General features: G+C 60.0%; 1 protein-coding gene across 2 annotated transcripts in view; it reads right to left on the reverse strand.

The window, feature by feature from the left end:
- Positions 1 to 600: 600 nt before the first annotated feature.
- TRIOBP (TRIO and F-actin binding protein) overlaps positions 601 to 19,054 on the reverse strand; it is a 60,445-nt gene continuing 41,991 nt past the window's right edge. For both annotated transcript variants that reach the window (XM_057316306.1, XM_048217933.2), the window contains 13 exons: positions 17,898 to 17,954; positions 15,269 to 15,337; positions 15,059 to 15,148; positions 14,589 to 14,698; positions 12,570 to 13,095; positions 11,819 to 11,929; positions 6,539 to 6,686; positions 4,718 to 4,820; positions 4,111 to 4,270; positions 3,913 to 4,026; positions 2,965 to 3,051; positions 2,041 to 2,204; positions 601 to 1,324 (listed from right to left, as the gene is read on the reverse strand). In XM_057316306.1, coding sequence (XP_057172289.1) covers positions 2,043 to 2,204; positions 2,965 to 3,051; positions 3,913 to 4,026; positions 4,111 to 4,270; positions 4,718 to 4,820; positions 6,539 to 6,686; positions 11,819 to 11,929; positions 12,570 to 13,095; positions 14,589 to 14,698; positions 15,059 to 15,148; positions 15,269 to 15,337; positions 17,898 to 17,954 — 1,737 coding nt within the window. In that variant the 3' untranslated portion in view covers positions 601 to 1,324; positions 2,041 to 2,042. The remainder of the gene's footprint in view (positions 1,325 to 2,040; positions 2,205 to 2,964; positions 3,052 to 3,912; positions 4,027 to 4,110; positions 4,271 to 4,717; positions 4,821 to 6,538; positions 6,687 to 11,818; positions 11,930 to 12,569; positions 13,096 to 14,588; positions 14,699 to 15,058; positions 15,149 to 15,268; positions 15,338 to 17,897; positions 17,955 to 19,054) is intronic.

Raw genomic sequence — 19,054 nt, forward strand, 5'->3', positions numbered from 1 at the left:
CAGTGGCCCACAACCGGGAACGAGGTTCAGCAGCAGCACAGCCGGCCCACTGGGGAATGAGGCCTCCAGCCTGGTGAGCCTGGGGTGGCCACGTCCACCCCCCCCCAACCTTGTCCAAAGCTGGACATGACCTCTGGGCACAGCCTCAATACAGGACTAGGGCCGAAAGGCACCCATTAGATGGAGAAGCAAATGAAGCCTTTGAGAGGGGGCGTGGCTTGCCTAAGGTCATCAGGGGCAGAGCCTCAGCTCCTGTCCTGTCTCCGAGGCCCAGGCCCAGCGCCCACTCTAGGCCTTTGCAGACTCGGAGATGCACATGAATCACTGGGGGGGTCCGTGTCATAGGGCAGATTCTGACTCAGCGGGTCGGGGTGGGGCCTGGACTTGTATGTCTAAGCAGCTCCCTGGTGACACGGCGGCAGCGGCCGGTCTGCAAACCCCACGTGGTGTACAAAGCTGTCGCCCGACAGACAACTCGATTCTCGCCTCCGCCCTCAGAGCTCACACGCCTCCCTTCAGGAAGGGTGGGGTGCGGGGGGCGTGGGTGGTGAAGCCCCAGCCTTTAGGACCCGGCCTGCCCCAGCCATCCTGGACACCAGAGCCGCGGGAACATTTTATTAAGTTAAGAAGGCTCATGGGGCAGGAGAGAAGCCTTCGTGGGGCAGCTCCAGCCGTTCCCCGGCCAGCACCCCTCGGAGGAGGTGGTGAGGCCTCAGGGACAGCTGCCGGCTCCCTCTGCCCATCTGGCCCTCTGTCCAGAGTCCCAAGGTCCACGTGGGTCCCCTCAGGGCAGGAAGTAGTTAGTGGGAGGTAGGGTAGGAAGAGGGTGGCCGGCTCCCTGCCTCTGCCACCAGAGCCCACCCTGCCACGGCCGCTGCCCGGCCTCCGTGAGACCCCCGGGGCAGGGCCATGGGCCCAGAAGCCCGAGCAGGCGGCCAGAGCCAGAAGGGGAGCCAGCCATGGAGGCACAGGGCCACGAGGAATTGCTTTTTTCAAAGTATAAAGTGTTTTGGAAAAAAAAAAAAAAGGGAAAAATCTATATAAAAATCTCTTCACATATAAAATCCCAAAGAAGGTGCAAGGTAAGACCCAGTGCGAGGGGCGCGCTCAGATACGCAGAGTGTGTGTGTGTGTGTGTGTGTGCACATGTGTGTGGGTGTGTATGTCTGTGTGTGTGTGGGTGTGTGTGGGTATGAGTGCATGTGCGGCCCACAGAGGGTGGGGACAAAGCTTGGCTTCTGACGTCCATCCAGCAGGAAGGAGGGCGACTGACTGGTCCCCTCAGGCCAGGGGAGGGTCTGCCGCGGGGCGGGGCCACCAGGACCTGGAAGACAAGAGTCGGGGAGCTGCAGGCGTCGCCAGGCAGGGGCGGCCCGGAAGGCGGGGCCAGACCCGCTGCTGCTCCCGGGGCTTCTCCGCACCTAGCCTGGCCCCGCCGTGGGTCTCCCAACCGCCTCAGGAAGCCCGCGAGGGCCGGGCGGAGGTAGGCAGCCCCCCGCGGATGGGGCGCTAGAAGAGGCAGCAACAGAACGCTCTGAAGCCTGGGAAATCAAAGACAGCGTGAGACTACGTCAGGGGCCAAGCTCCGTGGGTGGTGTCAGAGGTGGGGAACGCGGTGGCAGGAATGCCGTCACCGATCCGTGATGCGTGCCATGCCGCCAGCGCTGGATTTGCGCAGACACCCAGGGGCGCTGGGGGCCCGGATGAGGGCTGTGGGCTCCCCGGGCTGCGGGTGGGGCACAGCATTAAGAGGCACCTGCTGTCACTTGGGGGCCTGTGGCAATCATCGGGCCCTGAACACGCCTCCCCACCTCTGCAGAAACTCGCTCGGTTTACAGAGCAGCCTCTGGCTGAGTCCGACTGACCCACCGACAGCCCCCACAAGCCCACGTGGCTAGTGCCACCGTCCCCATTTATGTACAGAAAGGGAAACAGAGGCCACGAGAAAGGAGCGTCCCGGGTGAGGTGGCACCAGGAGCTGGGCCCGGTGCCCCACTAGGCCTCACCCCTGCTCGACCCTGCCCGCCCCTCGGCCCTCACCTCTACTCGGCCAGGCTGTTGCGCAGGGACTCCTTCTCCTGCAGGGCGGCCATAGCGAGGCGCAGGTGCTCCTTCAGCTGCTCGATCTCCCGCTCCGACCGGGTCTTGATGTGGTTCAGCTCCACGTACACATCCTGGTACTTCCCCGAGGTGAAGCGCTTGTCCTGCGAGGGCGCAGAAGAGGCCGTGAGGGCACGGCGACCCCCCTTCCTGGCCCTGCCTCCTCGGCCCACGCCCACCATGCTCCCTGCCGCCAGCACAAAGCCGCCAGGCCCCTCCACAGCCCCCTGGCCTGGTCCCTCCAGGTGTGCCCTCGGCAGCCCCGGGGCCTGGGTGCCCCCTCCCGGCAGGGCCCAGTGACGGCTTCCAGCGTCATTTTCTTCCCTGGAGATGGGAGCTGAGGCTCAGGGAGCGGAAGGCTTGTCTAAACCCACCTGGCAGTGAGCAGCCAGGGTGTGAACCAGGGCAGCCTGGCTCGGGGCTTGGGGCCCATCTGCGAGTCTGACCCACACATCCTCACGGAGCCACCAACACACGGCGGGGGCGGGGGTCAAAGATACAGGGACACGGCACCGGGCAGGCCGCAGACTCACATCCCTGGGCCCAAATCCTGCCCTCCCCACTGCCGGCCACACAGCCCACTCCCCACTGGAACGAGAGCGCCCCCGCACGGCTGCCCCCCCAGCGCCAAGCACAGTGCCCGGCACGCAGCAGGTGCTCAGGACGTATCTGCTGACTCAATAAAGCAAGTGTGGCCGTGGGCAAGTCCCTCCCCCCCTTAGCCTCAGTGTCTTTGGAGAGGCACAACGAGAGCCACGGATGAGGCGGTGAGCAGAGCGGCTGGCACGGAGCGGGTGCTCACAGGACGGGGCACGCAGGCGGGTCCAGGGGCCCCCCGCCCACCAGCGCCGAGTCGGACCCTACCTTCTGCAGCATCTGCAGCTCATCCCGGAGACACTGCACCTCCTTCTTCAGGTACTGGAGCTCGTTCTCCTTCACTCGCAGCAACACCTAGGGTCACGGGTGCCGGGCTGACCCAGGGCCACAGCACCCTGCAGCCTGGCTTCTCTCTGCCTCGGGCCCTTAGAACGCAACTCCCAACCCGCACCAAGTCCCACCACACCCCAGGGCCAGGCTCCTCCGGGAAGCCCTCCCTGATTTCTCCTTGCGCTCTCACCTCTGTCCATACCAGTGAGTGGGTGTCTCATGATCACCTCGGCTGTGGTCCCAACACAGCACCCGGCCCTCAACTTGAGGGCAAACAGATGACAAAGGGAGCCAGAGAGGGCAGGCCTCCCTGTGAAATACCTCAAGAACCCCTCCCCAAACCCTGAGGGACAGGGTTTGCTATTCTGACTTGACCAAATCGGAGACAAGTTCGGCCAGAACTGGGGAGGCTTAAGAGCTTCGACCCTGGAGCCAGACTGCCAGGTTCCAGCCCCGACTCCTGCGCTGACTGGCCGCGAGACCTCGGGCAAGGTCCCTGACCTCCCTGCGTCTCAGTGTCCTCATCTGTAAACTGGGACAGTAACGATATCTACCTCGTAGAACTGTTATGAAGATTCAGTGAGTTAACAGATATGAAGGACTTACCGACGTTCCAGACACACAGTAAAGCCATGTATACATGTTTGTAAAATAAAATAAAATAATAATAAAAAATAAAACATTAGGGGATCCTGGGATCACACACATGTTCTCACTCCAACTTGTCCCAGTAAGGGGGACGCTAGCCTCCTTTCACAGATGCGCTCCTGGGGCTCAGCATGGTGGGGTGACTTGCCATGGTCACCCAGCAGCTAGGTGGTAGGCCCCCCACAGGAGGGCTGGACGCTGGCGGTGGCTTTGTCACAGGTGCCCGTCCCAGCTCACCTCCAGCTCACAGGAGCTCCGCTCGCTGCCGCGCCCACAGCCGTCCCCCGTGCCCTGGGAGGCAATGAAGCCACGCAGCCGGTCGATCTCCTCTGAAAGGCGGGCGTGCAGCTCCTGGGAGGCACGGGACGGTCAGCGCGGGGATGTGGGGACGCCAGACCGCCGCGCCCCCGACCCCCGAGACTGGGCCAGGCTCACCTGGTTGTGACGCAGCAGCTCCTGGCCCTCCTGCTGGCAGCGCCGCAGCGTGTGCTCCCGTTCCTCGGCCTGCCGCGTCAGGGCCCCGATCTCCAGACACTTCTGCGAGTACTGCTCCGACAGCACCTGCAGCTCCCGCTTCAGCGCCGCCACGTCTGACCTGCCCAGGGCAGAGGAGGGCAGCGACGGCGTGGGACGCGGCTCAAGACAGACTCAAAGCAGCTCAGGACTCCAGGTTCCTGCTCTGGCTCTGCCTTCAGCCCACTGCGGGCTGTGAACTGGCGACCGCCTCTTTGGGCTGCAGGTGCCTCCTCAATAAGGAGGTGGGTGGGTTAAGCCTCAAAGGCCTCTACAGCCCTAACACTCCAGAAAGGTCCTCTGCGGTGGGGAGGGACACCTACTGGCCAAGGGTAGTACTGCAGCCCAGCTCTAGGGGACACTAACCAGAAGAGGAGGTGGAGGCTGAGACCAGCTGGATAAGAAGGGGCCTAAGGAACTATCTATGTCAACTGGCATGGGGTTCCCACCTTATAAACACCAGGGTGGGCAGCCCCTAGCTCAGAATGAGGCCCAGCCCATAGACCCCAGAGTCCGGGTGCCATCTTACTGGTGCTGCTTGCGAAGGCCATCCGGGCCCTGCTGGAGGCTCCGCGTCTTGCTCAGTTCCCGGCTCAGCTCCTCCTGGTAGGCCTTCTTCATGGCCTCGATGGCTGCAAGCAGGGCAGAGGCATGAGGGGAGCTTGGCGAGGGGCCAGCAGCAGCAAGCTCCACCTCCTCCAAGGCCCCACGTGCACCATGCAGACGGCAGCAAAGAGCACTGAACCAGCGCATATCAGGAACGGAGTGGCTTTGGGTAAGTTGCTCGACCTCTCTGAGCCTGTCTATCAAGGGAGGATACCAATCCCTGTCTGCTGCGGTGGGACAGTGCTGGGGAGACATCAGTATCTGACCACTGGTACCTCTTGTCAGTGACGTCCGGGTGGGATCCCACACAGCCCACCACCCCTGCAGGGCCTGGAGGGTTCTTTCACAAGGCTGGGCTCCCTTGCCCAGCCCACTGATCATACCCAGTGCAGGGACTGCAGCTGGCACAAGTCTGTGCAACTTTTCGCAGGGGACTTAACCCTCCTGTGCCTCGGGTCCCTTGCTGGAAAACAGGGAGAACAACAGCACCTTCTCTCGTGGGTTACTGGAATATGTGTGTAGAGCATTCAGAGCCACGCCCGGCCCAGAGCAGATACAGAGAGAGCTCGTGCTGGCTTGTTTTTCAGACTGTGAGCAACCAAGGACTAAGTGCTTTCACACTCACACAGGGTGGTTGGGAGGATTAAACAAGCCCTCGTCCATAATCTTATCCATAATTCTAAAATCCAAAGGCTCAGAACACTGGAAGTTTTTCATAACTCTTTCGGTGGCAATCCCTGACCTGAACAGACGCAAGGCTACCTGCATCCGTAGCCCACTTAAGCATAACTCTGAGAAGTTCCACCGTGAAAACCATAGCACTAGATTTCAGGGAAGAGCCCTGACTCTGCTGGGAAGGGTATCTAACCGGCGCACTAGGTTATCTTCTTAAAATGCAGGACACGCTGGCTCCGGGGTTTGGGATGAGGGGCCGTCGGCGTGAGTGCGTGAAGCACGGGACACGGCGCTGGGAGGCGGGAAGTTCTAGATCAAGTGACTTCTCTCATCACTGTTATGACTCTGCACACCCCGTGGGAGTGCCTACGGATGTGCCGGGCACACACGGGAGGTGCGCAGGGAACATGGTGAGGGAGGGAGATGTCCAACATCGTGGGCACTCCTGTTTCTGGCTTGGGAGAGCAGAGGGTGGGGTTCAGGGCCCCACTCCGCAGACAGGGTGCTCTGAGCCCCAACTCCGGGTCTGCCATCCCCAAGCCGTGCCATCTGGGACGAGTCATTAACCTTTCTGAGCCCCAGTTTCCTCATCTGTGAAATAGGGTCCGTCCGTCAGGCACTGCAAAGAGCTAAGGGTGCTCGCGTGGGGAACAGGGCTCAGCAACAGCTCACAGCTTTGCTCCTGCCCTCCCCAGGGCCTGGTCCTCTCCCCCGCCCCCCCCCCAACCTGGTCCGCCGCTGACCAGTCTCTACCCTAGCGAACGGCGCACACCTGCGCATGGAGCTGGAGCTCAGTGTGTGCGTGCGGGCTGGGGTGAGATCCCCAGTGGCTGCGCGCCCCTGAGGGACAGGAGTCCCAACCCAGAAGGACATGCGGGTGGGGGTGGGGGCTTTTACTGCCTCAGTTTCCCCTTCTCAATTAGGAGCAGAGGCCAGTTCTGGGGGCTCCACCCCCCTCCTGGTCCCTTTTCCCAAGTCTGGCACTGAGACCCCCACCTCTTATTTAAAGTCCTCCCCAACATCAGCCGAGGAGCCGCAGCGGGAGGCTCGCGGGGCCCGGGGTCCTCACCTGAGGCCGTGGCCGCCGTCTCCTCAGCCAGCAGCCACTCCTTCTCCTGCTGCAGCCGCTGCAGCTCGCGCTCGTGGTGCCGCTGCAGCTCCTCCATCACCTGCTGGTGCGAGGACTCCATCGCCGCCAGGCTGCGCTCACACGCTTCCTGCGGGCGGGAGGCCAGCTGGGTCCCGGGCCGCCCCCAGGCCCGGATGGTGGCCCTTCCCCCGCCCCAGGCGGTGGGCGTCAAGGGCAGGCCAGCCCCCGCACCGGCCGCGTCCACCTCTCCTCCCTGGAGCCCCGCACCACCAACCACACCTGCCCCTGCTCCCCCGATCCACAAACCTCAGCCTGCCACTCTCCTGCTTCCGTCCCTTCGTCCCTTCGGAGGGTCCTATCCCGCGGGGTCAAGTCCCTGCTCCCGTGTCTGACCCTCGTGGCCTCAGGCTGGGCCTTTCCCCACCAAGGAACTCCAGATAGGCGAAATAATTCATGGCATGGTCAGAGCTCTGAGCTTTAGCTAAGGCTAAGCCCTCTGCCTGGAACATTCTTCTGCAACTTTCTCTTCCAGAATAATGAACTTGGCCTGCAGTCCAGCTTAATGTCCTCCCTGCTCTATCTCTGAACAGCCTCTCCCCTGCCTCTGAAGGCTCTGCCTCTGCCAGACAGGGAAGACCTGATCCGGCTCGGAGCCCCCCGGGGTCCGGACCAGAGCCTAACACGTGGCAGGTGCTGAGTAAGTGAGCTGAAATTGATGACATCACCAAATAGGGCCTGTAGACAAGAGTGGCAAGCGTTTACAGGACTGGTAATGCGCGCTGCTGGGGAGCTGCCTGCGACAGGTGGGCGGGGGGGAGCTCGTGGCATCATCACATTTTTAGTAACCCCCTGTTGACCCCACAGAAAGTCACATGTGGGCAAAGACTCTCGGACAGGGGTATTCCCTATGGTAAGGCCGGTAAGAGATGAAAACCGGAAACAACACCTAACAGGGGAGCCCTTAACTAAGTGATGGGACCGAGCCTTACAAAGGCCCCCGGGGCAGATGGTGAAGGACAGAGCTGCCCACGCGGACGGCCGTGGAAAGGCGTCCCGAAAGTTAGGGGACTCAAGCTGGTCTCTGCCAAGATGTATTGTGCGATCCCACTCACAGGAACAACACAGGGCCACGCATCCAAGTCCACGAGTGTCAAACACAGTGAAGGGTATGGGAGGATGCCGTGGGGGGGGGGGGGCAGAGTAGCGGCGCCCAGAGATGCCCACGGCCTACTCCCTAGAACCTCTGAATATGTTACCTTACGTGGCCGTGGGGCACTGAAGTTGCTAATCAGTTGACCCTAAAATAGGGAGACTATCCTGGATTATCCCCTGGGCCGGATGGAGTCACGGGGTCCTGGGATGTGGAAGTGGAGGCAGGAGGGCAGAGAGGGAGAAGTGACCACAAAAGGTCAGTGACAGGAAGTGAAGGGGCCAGACTCTCCACTGCAGGCTTTGCAGACGAAGGACGGGGCCAGAAGCCCAGGAAGGCTGGTGGCCACAGGCCACCGGAAAGGGCGACGAAATGGGTCCCATGAGAAGCCCACGGAAAGGATTTGAGCCCAGAGAGACCCCGGTTAGGCTGCTCCCTTTCAAATCCGTGAGATAATACACTCGTGTTATTTAAGGTTGTAGTGATTTGTTCCAACAGCAACAGGAAACTCTAGGGATGGTGACCAAGGTAACCCCTGGGTGGGGGTGGGGGTGGGAGGTGGGGGGCAGGGGAGGCAGAGCTCACGTGTTTATTTCTAACCTTTTGATTAGACTGAATTATTTTTGAAAATGTTAACATATTATGTAATTAAATTTAAGATCACAGGAAAGGAAAGGGGAAGAGCCCTGGAAGAAATTGAAGCCGAGGGTCAGATAAGAGAGTATATCCCCCCCATGCCATAGGGCCCCTCATGGTGTGGGGGGACTGACTCCCACCTCTCCAGCAGGTGCACCAGGGGGCTACAAGGACCAGTCTGGGGGAAGGGCCAGCTGTTCTGAGTGGGGGGTAGGTAACGTCTCTCCCTCTGCATCTGTCCTGTGTCCTTCCAGTCACAATGACATTGCTTTGGAATTCCACACAGTGGGTCCTGACCCTCCCTGTACCAGAGGGAACTCGAATGAGCCTCTTCCCCACTCTGAGCCTCATAAGACAGGCCCATAAGACCAACTCATGGGGGTCCCTAAGATAAGCCCACCTATAGAAATGGGAGCAACATAGGGGGTGGGGACAGCTGTCCTTACAGGGCCAGATGGGGCAGGCAGACCTGGCAGCTACTAGGGGGTCCAGAGGCAGGAACCAGCCCAAGAGGAAGAAGGGGCTCCTAGAAGGCCAAACACCGCTCTCTCTGCTGTATCTTTGGGAGGCCCACGGTGTCGAACGGCCGCCTCTGACATGGATCAAAGTAGATCAAGAAATGCCCATTACTCCCGCAATAAGTGGGAAGGAGGCCAGAGAACGTTCTGGAGGCCCGGCGGGTGAAGCCCCAGACCCCCTAGTTGCTCTGTCCTATGTGGCAAGCCCCACAAGCTGAAAGGGGGGCGCCCATGCAGACGAAGGTATCAGGCTGGGGAATCCCTCCCCAGCCGTCACTCTCCAGGGCCCGCTGAATCCCCAGCCACCTCCTCCTAAGCCAGATGGCTCAGCTTCTCTTCTCTGGCGCCCTCCACCTCTAGGGCCCCTCCTCCACCCGTCTTCGTCTTCGGCTCTGTTTCCTTATCATTCCCTTCTCACCTCCGCCCCCCCAATTCTATTTGCAGCCCTGCCCATCCCAACCTAACTGGATGAAATGGCTGACAGCCCTTTGTGTGCCCAGTGGCCCCATGGGGACCAGGAAGCCTGGACTGCAGACGCAGGAAGGTCTCACCACCTCTCCATGCCTGTTTCCCCACCCGTACGCTGAGCAATCAGAGCAGTGCTTTCCAACCTTCATTTTAGTGACAAATCTTTTCCCAAAAGAAATCTAATGCAGGTTCTAACAGTAAAACAGACAGATGAGGCTGCTCGGATACCAGATACCGATGGCTGTGAATGGAACCACCCAGAAAGGCAGCCCCTGGGGTGTCCAAGGGCTCTGAGTACACTTTGAAGCCCTCTGGTTGGGGGTCTCTGAGGGGTGTCCCAGCTGCCTCAGGCCCTGGTGTGGGGCCTCACCCAGCCTGAAGATGTCCCACCCACTCCTTCTCTGGCCTCAAGGGTGCCTTTGACAACACTGGTCCCTCCCCCCTCCCCTGCTCCACTCCCCTCCCCACACCAGGTGACCCCAAAGCTAGCCCCACCCCACCCCACCCCCGCAGGTCCCAACTCCCCTGTGCCCTGGTCTCCCTTCAGCTAAATGCTCTACCCCAGAGGGCTCCTGGCCTTGGATGGTGGCCCAGCCTCAAGGCCCCTGGGGGCTCCCCTCTCACTTCCTTGGGCCCAGTCACCCAGTCCTCACCTCTCCTCCCTGCACACACCCTCCTGCAGCCCTCGCTCCTCCAGCCCCTGTCCTAGCTCCTGACACCATCCTTGCCCCCTCCCAGGTCCCCCTCCACCCCCACACCACCTTCCTGATGTCATTGTCAGACCCCCAAGCCCCCTCAGGTCTGCGGAATGAGATCCCAACTCCTTGGCTGCCGGAGGTCTCCACTGTAGACACCTACCAGCCCCCCACCTCCCGCCCCAGCCCGTGCCCCCACCCCAAAACCAGTGCCTTCCTGGGTGCCCCGCACAGCCACCTCCAACCCGGAACTTCTAGAAGGCCCCCCTGCCCCGCTAGAAGGCCCCCCTGCCCCGCCTAGGATCCCGGCAGTCTCTTCTACTTCAGGCAATGGCGTGCCAACTGGAGGCAACGGATCGTCGTATTTTTCACGATTTTGTGACATGGGTGTGAAGCGCAGCCATTTAAAAAGTTAAATTATATAAACTTAAAATTAACTACAGTGAAAACAAAGGTGATACTCAAAATTCATCACTTTCTAATTATTTCACTGCATTTTATTATTGTCTAAGCTCTTGAGTTTGGGGGTTTTTTTTAAAGATTTTATTTTTAAGCCATCTCTACACCCAACGTGGGGCTGGAACTCACGACCCGAGATCAAGAGTCGCTCGCTCCACCGACTGCGCCCGCCGGGCGCCCCTGTGCTCTTGAGTTTATTTACGTCTTCCGTATCTTGTCTGGTGGCAACGCTCTATAACTCTGTCCACATATATCTTCCCAATTCGGTGTTCAGGGACATCAGCCATAGTGGGAGTATTTACACCGCGGAAATTGGTAAACATTACAAATCAGGGCTTGGTTTATGGTTTTGCTGATTGTCTGGACTTAAGCAAGGGCTGAGAAAATGCTAGTAAGGCAGATTAAACTTCCAAGTCTGCCAGATTTATAACCATCACACTGTAACTAGAACACAGACCTGAGAAAATACTCTAAATAGAATATTCTCAAAAGAAAACTATTTTCCAATTCGGCCAAGAAGTGACTCGTGATGCCGACCAAGTAAAATTCTGACATACGTCTTCTCGTTTTACTCATTAACATGAACCAAACTGTCAACCAACATTCATGTTAGAACACTCCTCATTTGCCAGTTAGCTGAGGCTACAAGCATTTGGGAAAACCCGTGAAAGTATTCGGAGAAATGTCAATGAGCTATATATGGAGCTCCCAAGAAAAGCGATATCTTTTCTATTTGTACGCTGTGTCCTAAACATCTTTTATACGAGTAAAATTGATAGTAAGCCACGGCCAAATGTCCCCAGAGGAACAAATCAGCCTTAGCTGAGAACGCAGACCGAGCGTCCCCTGGGGGCCGCTGGAGGGTCCCACATCTCGCAAGCCACCTGCTGCAGGGTCTTGGCCTGGCAGGCACGGGCGGGATTTCCTGCCCATTTTCACTGCCTCAGCAGTGACCTGGGGGCCTGCCGCTGGGGATCCCACTGTCCACTGGCTCTCCTCCCCGGATGGCGTGGGAGAAGGGGTCCAAGTGCAGAGTGTCACGGGGGGGCTCACACACAGCCCCTGCAGTCAGCTGGAACCGAACTCAAATCCCACCTCTGACATCTGCAGCTCAGGTGACCTCGGGCAAGTCCCATAACCTCTCAGAGCTCAGTGGCTTGTCTGTAAAATGGGCACAGTGATCATGTCTACCTGCGGGGTACATTCAACGAGACGATACAGATCAAATGCCTCACACGGGTTCTGCGACACTTCCAGAACATCGGCTGTTCTCCAAAACCTCGGCAACCAGAAGCCTGCCCACAGCCCCCACCAAACAGCCCCTTGGCCTCACCTGCGAGATGTAGCCCGGGGGGATGTGGCTGTCCTCCTGGGACCTGGGTGCACCCTGAGGAACCTCTCCCTGAAGACGCCATGCCTCCAGCTGGGCGCGAAGAGACTGGACCTACAAGGGGATTGGGGGGTGGGTGGTCAGTGGGAACCTGGAAGCCGGGAAGGGGGTGCTGGGAGGCAATGAGGAGCTTTAGGTTTGAGCAGGGGAAGCAGCCCGTGGCGGGAATGCAGGCAAAGGGGACATTCCAGCTGTTTCCTGGATGGCCAGGTCAGTGACCCAGGAGAACTTTGTCCCAGAGAAGACTAAACAGGGTTGGGAGCAGGACACTGTGGCCACAGACACTGATCACATTACGTAGGTGGTCTCTGAGCCTCAGTTTCCCATTAGTACAACTGTAACCTGGTCTACCCTCTGGGACCATGAGACAGCTCAGAGGATTACGTGAACCAATAGAGGTAAAGAAGGCCTAGGATGATGTATACAGAAGATGCTTAAAAAGTGGTCTCTCCCTCCTTTTCCCTTCTCTGTGGTTGCTGAGGACAAAACTAAGAAGGAAAAAAATGCCCCAAAACAAGAAACACCAAGGCCCAGGAAAGAAGATTCCAGTTCATAAGAGTCTGAGGTATCAGTGAATCGGGGGTGAGCTCCCCATCACTTTAGGTACGCGAGGCAAATGCCACACTGTGACTGCAGGCATAGGAGGGGCGCTGGTGGGGTGAGGGGGCTCCCGGAGGCCAGTGATGACGCCTACCTCCTTCTCCAGGGCCTCGTGGCTGTCACCTGGAGGGCCCCGGCGCTCCCCACGGCTTTGGTTGAGCAGGGCGGTGAGAGGCACCCGCCTGTTCTCCCGCAAGGGCAGCTTCTCCAGCTCCTGCCACTTCTTCTCAATCTCCTCACTGAGCCGGCTCTGCTGGTCCTCAGTCAGGGGGGCACCCAGGCCCCGGCGCGGCCCCTCGCCACCAGCGGTCTCCGGGGGCCGGCTGTCCGTGGCCTCAAACCACTTGCGCCGCTCCTCGGAGCGCTGGGCCAGGTCCCGCTCCAGCTCCTCCTGCTTGGCCGGGCGGTCGAGAGTGCGGGCCGGGGTGCGGGCCCGCTGCGGGGGGCCCTGAGTCAGCGGGGAGAGCTCCACGTAGTCCAGGGACTGCCGCTGCCCGTCCGCCTTCCGCAGGCTGCCCCGACCGATGACCTCAGAGCCCCCCCGCTGCTCCCCTGCCTTCAGGGAGCCCTTCTGGGTGCTGTAGCCGTGGAGCGTGTTCTCCTTATTGCAGTCCGAGAGCCTAGGATGCCAGCAGAGCCTCGTCAGACGGGCCCTTGTCCGGTCGGTCCCCAAACAAGCACTTCTGGAGTGCCACCCGGGGGCCGGGGCCAGACCCCCATCTAGAGCTTAGGACTAGAGCGTTATCATTAACAGACCCTGGGAAGCATCCCAGGGCCAGCGCTTAGCAGCAGAGGCAGGACAGGGGGGTTCCCTCTTTGGCCCCCAGCGACCTCCTCTGTAACACAGGCCAACATGCCTCTCATGGGATGGATGCGAGGACCAGGTGAGTGAAAGTGTGTAAAGCAACCAGAAGCCCTTCGCCAACGGTGATCAGAGAATTATGACCATAAGTGTGGTGTAAGGCAAGGTCCTGGGCCCAAGGGGCTCACAGTGGAACAGGGAAGATGAGGTCAACAGTGTTGATGAGGTGGGCAGTGACCTCTGGGTGCACAGAGCACCAACTGTGGCAGTCCTCCCCCTCCTCCATTAGTAATAGCTGGGTACATAGTCGGCCGGCCAAAAACGACACCCCCCCAGCAACCCTTGCAGCCACATGGCCATGTGACTACATTCCGCCCAGTGCTGTGAGAGGTGGCCCCCTTTCAAGCCCCATGCCCTGGCCGGGCTCCTGGCTGGGACTCCGTGAGAACCGAGCCACACACAGAGGTGTGAGCTGTGGGCCACAGAGCTGCCCCTACAGGTCTGGATCACACACTTCTAGATTGTTCTGGAGAGAGAAAGAAAGCTCTCCCTTACTTATGCCACTGTGTTTGGGGCTTCTTTGTTACAGCAGCTGAGCCTACAGACTAACTCTGAGTCCAGCCGCATCGCGCTCGAGAGTCCACAGAGGGCTTCCGCGCACATCCCTCCCGAGGCAGGCGTCACACGCTCGGCGTGACAGATGAGGCATCGGACGCTCAGACAAGAAAGTCACTGGCCTGGGGTTGAACAGCCAAGGAACGGCCAAGCTGGGGGGCTCATGCTTGGGCCCCCCAGTACCACGCACCATTCCTGCTGTCTAGCAGCTGCGATTCCCAGCCCCCCCCCCGGGGGCAGCGAGGGTTTATACCGTGGGGGGGGTGGGAGGGGGCTCTGCCAGCCACTCACTCAGTCCTCCTACCCTCCAGGCAAGGCGACCTCCAGCGGGGTGAGCGCCGCATCTGGACCACCTAACCACACCCTGTCCCTAGCACAGGCTTAGACACAGCTCCCATGGCTCTCAGACAATCAGCCACCTAGCGGTGGCCTCTGACTCACTGGCATGTTCTCCGGACAGTCAAGGCCCCTCCTCCCCTTTCAGGATGCGGGGGACTATAAAGGGATGGCAGTCAAACCTCAAATCCTCCAAGTATTTTTGGGTGAGCGCCAAGAATGCTCCTTGCCCCCTCCCCATTTTGTTGACGGAGAAATGGAGGCCCCGGAGCTACAGCCGGGCCCTCCGCTGTGTGCCGTCCCCTCAGGGATGCAGGGCTAGGTGCCTCCCTCAAGGTCCCAGGCCAGCTCGGCACGTACTTGGTGACATCTGGGGCAGAGGTGGGTCGCACGGTCTTCCTCAGAGCCTCAATCCAGTTTCGCCGGATCCCCGAGGTCATGGCCGACAACGTGTAGACAGCGTCCTTGGTCTGCAAGTCCACCCCACGGGCAGGTTGCCACGTGGCCCGCCCCACCCCCACTCTGCTCCCTCGCCACTGTGCACCCCGGGGAGGCTGGCCCTTTCCCCCCAGAAAGGAACCTAAGGTCCCACACCTAGGGATGAGGGGAGGGTGCCCAAGCTCCCCTCCACTAGCTGGCTCCAAGATCTCCCGAACATTCCACCCTCCCTCTCCCACCAATGACATCTGGGGCCTCCCCAGATATGCCTGGTGTCGGCAGCAGCGCTTCCGACTGGCTCTAAGGCCAGGGTCTCTAGGTCAGTGAGTGACAGGAGGCAAGCGTGAAGCCCGTCACCCCGCCCATGGCACCCCAGCGGCACGGCAGCTCACATGGATCTGGAAGCCGTAGTTACGCTGCACCGCATACTCGGTGACGTCCGTGCAAGAGCGCAGGTCGATCTCGCCATCCAGCTCATCGGCCTGCGGCAGGGAGGCCCACAATGGTCCATGCCTTCCACTCCCCCCGCCCAGGCCCCCCAATCCCCTTCCAGGGCCCCCCAGCGCTTGATGGGGGCAGGGAGCCTTCCCACATGGTCTCACCTCCTCAGCGGTGGAATCCCTGTAGTACTTCAGGCTTGAATCTGTCAGCACGAACCAGTGCTTCTTCCACTGCGAAGGAGAGGTGGCAGTGAGCGAGGGGAGGGGGGCTGCGGGGAGGGCGGAACGCAAGCAGGGGGTGGGCACCGTTCCGCAGCCGTCCTGGGGGCTGCTGGGTCAATGGCACCCTCTTCCACCCTGCGGATGGCCCATGGGGGCAGGGGACAGAGCAGAGGCAGAAACTCTAGATCTGAGCCTGGCCCTCCAGGGGCAGCATCTGGGAAATGGGTTGGCTTTTTCCTCAGTGCCTACACCTTCCCTTGCCTTCTGGGAGCCCTTCTCTGATGTGCTGACAGTCCCGTAGCCCTCCTGACCCTCTCCATCGAGATCACCAAGGCTCCTACGAGCAACCGCTTCCAGTGCAGACCGGGAAGGGGTCGTGGCCTGTGTAAGGTAATTTGTCTAGCAAGTCAGGAAGCAGAGCTCTGCACATCTTTTCCCCCAGACCCCTCTGGATCACCTCAGTAGCCAAGGACAAGGGTCCCAGAGTGGGACTGGGAGGTGGCCTGGGGGGAGGCGTCTGAGTGCTGGTCCTATTCTGTTCCTTGAGCTGGGTGCTGGTTACACACGTGTTCAGCTTGTCAAGGATGTTATCTGTGCATTTATGATCTGGGCCCCTTTCTGCAGTGCCTCTCTGCTCCAGCTGGGGTTAGGTCAGCAGGCCGCAGAGGGGAGGGGAGAGGAAGGGCGCCAGACAGCTTGATATGAAATATGCCAAGTTCAGCCCCCCTCTGGGCTTCTGGCCATTCACTGGAATGCCAGTCGAGGTCCACCCACTCGCAGGGTCAGCACATGCCACCCAGTCCTCGGCCCTCCTGGGGCTCCCCCACATCACCAAAGTCTATCCACATTATTCTAAATACTTAGTTTTCTTTCCTCAAGAAAATGGCAAGCCTTCAAGGATGTGCCAGAATGACACTTTCGACTTCTTTCCACACAGCCTCCCCCAAGAAATAGGGTTTAGTACCCAAGAGACCTAGGTTATAATTTTATCCCTTGCTGGCTGTGTGTCTTTGTTCAGGTACCTCGACCTCTCTGAGCTTCATTCTTCTGACTTGTCAAGTAGGGCTAATAAGAAATCCCTAAGCCTTCTTGTGAGGTTAGAAGCAGCTACCCCTCCCTCGTATGTCTCTCGTGGCACTTAGCAGACGGTCAAGCACTAGGTTACTGGGGATTGTCCTAAGAGTGGCCCGAGTTGCCACGCAGGACCTCAACCGTCCCTCTACAATACAAGGCAGGGCTTCTGTGCCAAATGGGCTCTTCGGCCCTTGCAGCCTCATCTATGGTGCTGACATAGGAGCCAGGTGGAGTTCCACGGCCTTAGGCAGCCCGAGTTCCAGGCCTGGGTCTCCCGAAGGGGCTACTAGGCCGGGAAGTGAAGGAAGCTCTGTGGGCCTGTCCCTTGTCTGTGTACCAAGGGGCTGGGCTGGCTCAACTCCCAGAGCCCTTCCAGCCTGGACATTCCAAAACCCTGCGAAAGAAGATGAGTAGCAGCCAGTTCTGGGTGGGGCTCATCATCTCTGCCCTTCAGAGACCCTGGGTGGGGAGGCTGGGAAGGGTCACTGGCAGGCTGCCAGGCCTTGTGTGAGCCTGGAGCGCAGCCACCAGAGGACAGGCGAGCAGGCAGCAGGAACGGAAGGCTGTGGGCTGGAGGGAATAAAACATGTGGGTAGGAAACACAATGAGATTCCCTTTGGCTCTGGGCCCTCCCCGGCATGCGGGCTGCACACAGACCCGAGCCACGGGCGCATGCAGGACAGGGGCGGGGAGCCGTCCCCTCCCAGGCTGAGTGGGCAGGAAGCCAGCTCCAGCTCCCAGACTCCATCCAGCCTGGCAGCTGAAAGGGCAGAGCCACCGAGAGGCCACTGTCCCTCCTGGTTCCAAGGATGGACACGTTAGAGAAAGGGAAGGGTTATTAGCTGAGCTCTGGCAGGGACCCTACCCGGCTCGAGCTCTCCAGCCCTGTTGTCCACCCTGGAAAGAATCATCATCACCCATCATGCCCATTCCATAGATGTGGTTCCTGAGGCCAGGGGAAGCTGTGGCTCAACCGGCGGAGCCCCAGGCTGGTGAGACTTCAAAGCCTATGCTCTGAGGCCCACTTCTGGGGGGAGGGAGCAGTTCCTGCATGGCTGAATCTTTGGGAATGTGTAATGTCTCAGGCCAACTGATCTCTCTGAATCCTTCCACACCAGACCCTCAGACCCAGCCAGCGTCATCAAGAGGTGAGAGGGCCGAGGGGCTCTTGGTGACACGAGGGGATGGGGTGTAGGGCCTGAGGGGCTAGGAGGGCTCTACGCCTGCTGCCCTGTATGCCTGCAGATTGTTCTAGAAGGCTAAGATGACATAGCCTCTGCCTGTCCACCCCCACAGCCCAAGGCCCTCTGTGACTGCACAAGAAATGCCGGCCCTCAGGGTCCCTACTCTGGGCCCTCTCCACTCAGAGGCCAGGCTCTCCAGAAGCCTAGACAAGCCGTGGGAGCAGCTCAGCCTGCTGGGCTGCCCCCAGGGACCTGCTGGGGCTCTGAAGCTGCCCAGGCCAACCTCTCCCCTCTCGTTGCAGCCCTCCTACCTCTCCAGGCTCGTCCAAGATCGACATCCATCCCTTCTTGAAGTTGAGCAGATCGGGCTGTGGGAAGATGAGGAGGCAGGTGATTTAGGCCCAGTGGAGAGCCAACCGGGGCTGGGGGGGGTGGTGTTGCACCCATCCTGCCCCGAGTCCTGTGCGACTGAGGTCTTGCGAAGCCAGGCAAGGGGGGCTGAGGGCCCAGGTAACCCCCAAATCCAGGCAGGTTCCCCAGCCACTGGGGCAGCCTTGGACCCTTTCTCCAACAATTTCTGAGAGCCAAGACGGTAGGCAGGGGGGCTGACACATCCACTGTAGATGTCCAGGCTCCCCTCCCCCCCAGCCTCCCTTCTCCCCGAAGATTGGGAGAGAAGGGCCAGAAGAACTCTGCCTACAGAGACCCCACAGAGCTGAGAACAGCCTGGACCAGCAGGGCTGAGCAAACTATCCAGTTCCTCTCACGGCTGAGGCCAGAAGGCCCACCAGGAAAACGCCTTATGCCCCTACATTAAGTGGGGGATGCCCCACTCACTGATCCTCCCGTGTTCTAACCAGCCCTGCCCTTTCTGTGCCTCCTGGAGACCCTAAAAGATGGAGCCAGGCCCAGGCTGGGGTCAGAGAGCCTCTGGTGCTCTCCCGATCTCTGGAAGGGCCAGGAAGACGGCACCTCAGTCCTGGCAAGCCCTACCTGCCAGGTGCTGCTCAGGGGGGCACGGGCCCGGGCTCTGGGGGCTCCCAGCTGCAGCATGTTCCAGAGAGGCCTGTGAGCTAGGTACCCCCCTCCCCCCGACCTAGATGAAGCAGCTACTCATCTGGGCATTTTTTCTGGCCATGCCTGTCTGGTGGACTCCAGCCACTAGACCCTCCCGGCCCACTGGCAGACTTCTCTCTCATCTAAGTCCTGGTCCCCTCGGCAGAGTGTCAGCTTCTGCCCACGGGCAGGGAGGAGAGTGGGGCGGGCCAGGCTGCGGGCAGGGAGGAGGCCGCCACCTGTTGCCATGGCTCTGAGCCCACCTATCGGCACCGGCATCACAGCCTCACCAGGCCAAGGTGTCTGGTTGCGTGGAAGGAGCCTGCAGCATGGCTCAGTGGGGTGGGCAGCAGAGATGGCAGCTGGAAACCAGAGCCACCTGACCTGGCCACCTCCCCTGACCCACCTTCCT

Source organism: Ursus arctos, unplaced genomic scaffold, assembly GCF_023065955.2.
Source record: "Ursus arctos isolate Adak ecotype North America unplaced genomic scaffold, UrsArc2.0 scaffold_21, whole genome shotgun sequence".
NCBI lineage: Eukaryota > Metazoa > Chordata > Mammalia > Carnivora > Ursidae > Ursus > Ursus arctos.